The sequence below is a fragment of the Danio aesculapii genome, chromosome 20, assembly GCF_903798145.1.
Source record: "Danio aesculapii chromosome 20, fDanAes4.1, whole genome shotgun sequence".
Classification (NCBI taxonomy): domain Eukaryota; kingdom Metazoa; phylum Chordata; class Actinopteri; order Cypriniformes; family Danionidae; genus Danio; species Danio aesculapii.
Window position 1 is genome coordinate 29,918,467 of NC_079454.1, and position 6,098 is coordinate 29,924,564.

General features: G+C 36.5%; 1 protein-coding gene across 1 annotated transcript; it reads left to right on the forward strand.

The window, feature by feature from the left end:
* Positions 1–234: 234 nt before the first annotated feature.
* Positions 235–3,983, forward strand: acot20 (acyl-CoA thioesterase 20). Its single transcript, XM_056445434.1, has 3 exons — positions 235–757; positions 2,612–2,814; positions 2,902–3,983. Exons 1-3 carry the CDS (start codon positions 247–249, stop codon positions 3,505–3,507), a joined length of 1,320 nt encoding a protein of 439 aa, XP_056301409.1. The 5' UTR covers positions 235–246; the 3' UTR covers positions 3,508–3,983.
* The last annotated feature ends 2,115 nt before the right edge of the window (positions 3,984–6,098 follow it).

The following is a 6,098-nucleotide window of genomic DNA, read 5'->3' on the forward strand; positions in this document are numbered from 1 at the left end:
AATGAATGAATGAAAGAATAAATAAACAAATATATATTAAATATAAACTAGAATACAACGTTTTAAAGAGTTTTAATTTATGTGAAGTACTGGTCATTATTGGGCCACTGAACCTGTGAATGATTTGTGCACCAGATTTATTATTATCTGTTTATTACTTTTTATAGCAGTGAGTATAACCTACTTAAATGCTCCGAACACTAGACGGCAGTATCACTTCACTCCTGCAGTGATCACACGGACGACATGTTTGCAGTGCTTAAGCATGCGTTTTCTCCTCTCGCAAGAAATACTCTTGCAAAGATGCACTACAGTTCAGGAGTCAGCATCAGGCTTCTGCCCAGTTATAAGTGCTCTTTTGAAGACCCAGTGCATGTGACGGTGAGCGGCTTAAATCCACATCAACGCGTGGATCTGCGCTCCAAAATCACGGATGAAAATGGACTTGATTTCAAGGCTTCAGCGACCTATCAGGCAGATGACAGTGGCCAAATTGACCTCAAGCGCGACTCTTCTCTTGGTGGGAGCTTTACTGGAGTTGAACCGATGGGTTTATACTGGGCCCTGAAAGCAGACACAATAAGCTGCAAGTTTACACTGTCAGATGTGACGCGTCCAGCTCTTGTTGACATTGAGGTTGTCAGTGATGATAAAGTCCTGGCCAAAGTGACCAACGAGAGACACTGCCTGACCGATGGTGTCCGGAGAAGTCCTGTTACAGAAGGAAGGGTCAGAGGAACTCTTTTTATGCCCCCTGGTCAGTTATTTTAGTTGTGTTTAGTGTTTGATTTTACGTGGTTCCCAGCAAACTTCCATATACATGCTAAATGACTTAAAAGTATTTAAGCTGCTATTATTAATATATGGAAATAACATACGTGCTCAGAGTATTTAGCAGCTCATTTAAATTTACCTGTAGAATTAAATTCGTCATTTAGTTTTGTTTTCACAACGCATCAATCGGCGGCCATATTGGAGGCGCTAAAGGTTGATTTTTCTGTTTGCTGCTGAAAATGTCAACAACAAGAAAATCATTTAGTCCTGTAGACTGCCAAAATTTATTAAATCTTTAAAGAATATTCAGATTGTATTTGTAGTATTGTTGAGCACAGAATGCTTGGAAACTTAATTGGTTGGCATAATTCAATATTTAACGCTTTCAGATGTTAATTTGGCCTACGACATGCTGAAATACTGATTAAAAAAATTCTCTATAGTACAGCAATAAGGCTCCAATAATAATTAACATGAGTTAATTTAACTAAACTCAAGACGAAAACTACAAAAGCTTTAATTAATCTTAGATGATGTTAATTGCCTAATAACATATTAAAATCACAGTTGTAATTGTCAAGTAGTAATGAAGCCTTTATTGTTTTTTTTAAATGAGCTAATACAGGGCTCGAAATGAACCTTTCTGCTTGGTAGCACTGGTGCTTTTAACTTTAAAAATTTAGTCGCACCAGCCAAGATTTTCGCACAGCCACCAATTATGAGCACCATTATTACAAGTTTTATATTAACAGATTCATTGCATTTGAATGATGAAGAACTGAATGATTAAATGAAGGATTAAACAGAACCACCCATAAATTGTGTAGATGTGGCAAACGCTGTTACCTGCAAACTCTATCCACAGGCTTTACAGTGAATGCTTTGGTAATTTTCTTAAGGGACTTTAACCCAATGGAAGTCTTTTATCCACTCTTGTAAAAGTGTAGATGGTGGATTAACATTCAGCACATAATCACTAATCAGATGATCCAATTTTTTGTAACTTTAGGTGGTTGTTAAAACAAAATCTGTTAGTGTAGTTTTCATTCTCTCATCTTCAGCACTTTACATTTTCGCAGTTGTAGCTCCCTGTCATCTCAAGGCAGAAGGCATTGACTGAGTGATTGACAGCTAATGTTAACAAATCAATTCGCGATTAGTTCTAGCGCAGCATTGCAGACTTTGTTTACTGCAGCAAGTTGACATGACAACCGTTTTAAACTATTCCTGAGTGCTGCGTTTTGAGTTTCAGGTGCAAAGATACATTCTGCGTAAATGTGTCCTAAATCTGCGCATGCGGTGATCATTTTAAACCGGTCGAAACAATTTTATGCACTCACTCGCACAAATGCTCCCAAATATATTTTGAGGTCATATAGATAAAATTTTGGGTTCATATGCGACCAAAATTGTCGCTATTTCGAGCCCTGTAATAACTAATAAAATTCAGTAACATTATTATGGTATTGGTAACTGTAATAAGTCTAGATTTTTCTCACTGTTAAATTTAATTCAATAACTAACATTTATTAACGAGACATTATAATGTGTTACCTGTAGTAGTTTACCATCCTTTTGCAATTTAATTTGGTTAAAACAAAGTATTTTTGGTTATTACATATTTTAAAGTTACCTTTTTTGCAGCTTAGGTCAATCTCGCGATAGTACACCGTAAAAAGTTTCAGCAATTAAATTGCAACAAGAAAATTTGATGTTATCATAAGCCTACTACTCCATATACTCACCAATAATTGACACTATTGAAAAATCATGCTTGCCATCATGTCTGTAGCGCTTGTTGAACGACGTTTTTAATGCTGATAATTTAATTCTCCAGGTAAAGGACCATTTCCTGGGATTTTGGATACAAATGTGTTTAGAGGAGCTCCTTTTGAGTTGAGAGCAGCTCTGCTGGCAAAGAGAGGCTTTGCTGTTTTAGCCTTGGCTTTTCAAGGTTACCAAGATTTACCCAAAAGAGCTGACCGATTTCACCTGGAGTATTTTGAAGAAGGTATAGATTTTCTACGGCAACAGCCAGAGGTTAGTATGGATAACTATTCATAATCTGTCCTGATTGATCTAAATGCTATCAATTAATTTACATGTCATGTCTATTTTTTTTCACAGGTGAAAGGTCAAAAAATTGGCTTGGTGTCCATATCTAAGAGTGGAGATCTCGCTTTGTCCATGGCAACATTCCTCCCTGATATAGCGGCTACTATTTGGGTCAACGGATGCAATGCTAATACTTTAGTTCCAGTCTACTACAAGGATATTTGTGTTCCACCTCTTCTGTTTGATGTTAGTAGAACAAAAATCACACCATTAGGCCTTGTGGATATTGGAGAGGTTATGGATGACCCATTGTCCAAAGAAGGCCTTCCTAGTGTTATTCCCATTGAGCGTGCCCCTGGTAGCTTCATGTTTGTTGTGTCAGAAGCTGACAGGAATTGGCGAAGTGCCTATTATGCTAAATTAGCATGTGACAGACTCAAAGCTCATGGAAAAAATAACTTTGAGCTGGTCAAGTATGAAAAAGCAGGTCACTTTATTGAGGTGCCCTATATGCCCTTTTGCCTTGCAAATTTTCATGGTGTTGCTGGTCAGCCAGTTTATTTTGGCGGGGAGCCTAAAGCACATGCTGAGGCACAGTTAGATGCCTGGCCGAAGATGATCAATTTCTTCAAAAAACATTTAGCAGCTACCGATCACAACCCCAGATCTATGCTGTAGGAAAAGTACATACAGTCATAGCATCCCTTTATCATGCTGACTTGATGTACTTGCATTTATAATGTAGTTTTAAAGTATTAAATTTAAAATAATCAAACTACTGATGATTTGCTTCTAAATCTAGTGTTGTTTATTTATAATTCATACAATGTATGGAGAACTTGTTAGTTAAATTAAACTTGTATGAATATTCATACATTATTTAAAACCAAGCCTGCATTTGGTTGATTAAACCACTGGTGGCAAACTCAGTTCCTGAGGGCCGCAGCTCTGCACAGTTTAGCTTTAGCCCTCATTAAACACACCTGATCAAACTATTAGAGTACTTCAGGCTTGTTTGAAACCTAGAGGTAAATGTGTTGGTGGAGGGTTGGAACTAAACACACCCCTGGATTAAATGGTTAAACATTCATATTGTGAAACACATTGAAGATCAATGTATAATCGCTTGTTTATCAATAAATCTCTATAGATGATCTACCATGTTTGTAAACATTCAGAATGCGTGCACAGCTAGGTTGCAGAAAAAAGCCGGATGAGCTAGCATTTACAGCAAGGGAATGACATCCGATGCAGTACAGTTTACTGCTGTCTTAGAAATAAGTTATATTGATTACATATTACATGTATTATTTACATAATTCTTTCAGTGTAATAAAACAGCTTGTCACCCAGTGATAAGCATAGTGATTCGGCAAAATTAACGTTAAAGTGAGCGCCATTCGTTTGACAGGTCCATTTGCGATAGCACCCTGCCAATGGATATTGGATAAGACAAAATGGCCAAGCATCCAGCTCGAAATATACAACTCTCATGAAACTCCAAGTGATTTTACAAGAGAGAAGTTAAAGGCCTACAAGTCTTTGGATGCCAACAATTTTGTTCTGTGTGGTCATGTGCAAGAAATAATGTTCCATGATTACCAGATTCAAAAACTTTGTAGTGCTAAAAACCGAGGTTCTGCCTAGCTAAAGACAAGGAAAAAAGACGGGACTATTCAAGGCCTGAGTAATTAATCATCAACAAGCAAAACTGCATTCTGACAGAGAACTGCACCTGTACGGCAGGGTATGTGAACTTACACTTTCACGTTTCATTCTAAGCATTCAGTGTTCGCAGTTTAATTAACCATATATAACTGTTTTTGCTGCAATCAAAAACGAGTAATGTGTATGATTAAGCATAATGTGAACTCACCTGATATGAAATCACAACTGCAGAGTCAAGCATTTTAATTAGGTCCTCACTTCATCCAGCTCCCTTTTAGCCAAAGATGTCTGCGGTTGGCATTAAAAGCAGTGTGGTGTATGGTAAAAGTTAAGTTTTCTATTTTTGGACTTTTGAATTTGGCATTCTACCGCACAACACGACATGTTTGCTATTGCGACCGGTCTCTTTTTGCAACCGGAAACCCGTGTGACGGTTGGTAGGTTGGTAAGGAAGTTTTTAAGGAAAAATTTTTATTGTAATGATTATATACTATGATTGTAGAGCAGTGCTTTATCAAATAAAGACCAAGGCACTTAAAATTTCCCACACTGATTTAGTGAAAAAACTTGTAATAAAGATGAGCAATGATCATAGCACAGGAAGATTTCAGCTAAAATTTCTATCACAGAAGTCAAAAATAAGAAGAAAGTGTACAGGTCATTGGGAATGGCTTGAGAACATCAGTGCCCAAAGGACATCACTGGTTTGTCATTCTTCTTTTTCTTAGCCATAATTATGTTGCCAAGGATTTTCCAGAGATTTTCAATAATGTGTAGGTCAGGATTCTGGGCTGGCCATTTTATTATTTCAGTGATTTCAGCTTTAAGGAAATCATTGTTCTGCATGAAAATTGGTGGACCATTTCTCTGTTCACATAACATGCTGCTCAGCAAATGTTAATCAAGTCTTTTGATTCTTTCTGCTGATGAGAGTTTTGGTAACTACAGGGATCAGGTAACTACAGGGATACAAATCTATCCTTACCCTGTTCATCATGGTTAATATTCTCCACATTATCCTGTTCTTTTGCACTTGTCTTTCATTGACAACCAGTTTTTATGGCGACTTGAATGAGTTGTAATAATGTATTATTCTAGAAATCAACTTTAAATGGCAACCTATACCTGGACAACCTGCTGTAAGAGTTTCAGTCAGTTTAGAATGGTTCAACGTTTTACAATGTTAAACTGCCAGTTAAATACGGTCTGTCAGACAATTAAGGAATTAAACATGAGGTGCAAATTAATACCAGTAATAAGTAGGTATCTGAAAATGTTTTCTAATTTTAATCGGTGCTATTTTTAAAATATTGATTTTTAAAATTGATATTTTATTTTATATACTGTGCTTAATGTACACCCCCGATCAAGATCAACATTTAAAAAAATATTTGGAATAAATTCCAGTTATAGCCATGAAAAATCTTTACATTCACCATCATCGTAAAGCAAAAAGTATAGATTTTTTTTCCAATTTTAACTGTACTCTGGATGCTGTTTTTATAAGGTAACATTATTTTTGATCAGCATTGTTGAGATGATTTGACACTAAATTAGATCAGGTTAGTACAGACACAGGGAGTACTAGTGCTGTTTATCTG

What these genes read in the sequence shown, in the direction of transcription:
- acot20 (XM_056445434.1), top strand. Translation starts at nt 247, where the DNA reads ATGTTTGCAGTGCTTAAGCATGCGTTTTCTCCTCTCGCAAGAAATACT. An exon ending in AACTCTTTTTATGCCCCCTG is followed by an intron (nt 758 to 2,611) that starts GTCAGTTATTTT and finishes TTAATTCTCCAG; the next exon opens with GTAAAGGACCATTTCCTGGG. An exon ending in TTCTACGGCAACAGCCAGAG is followed by an intron (nt 2,815 to 2,901) that starts GTTAGTATGGAT and finishes TTTTTTTCACAG; the next exon opens with GTGAAAGGTCAAAAAATTGG.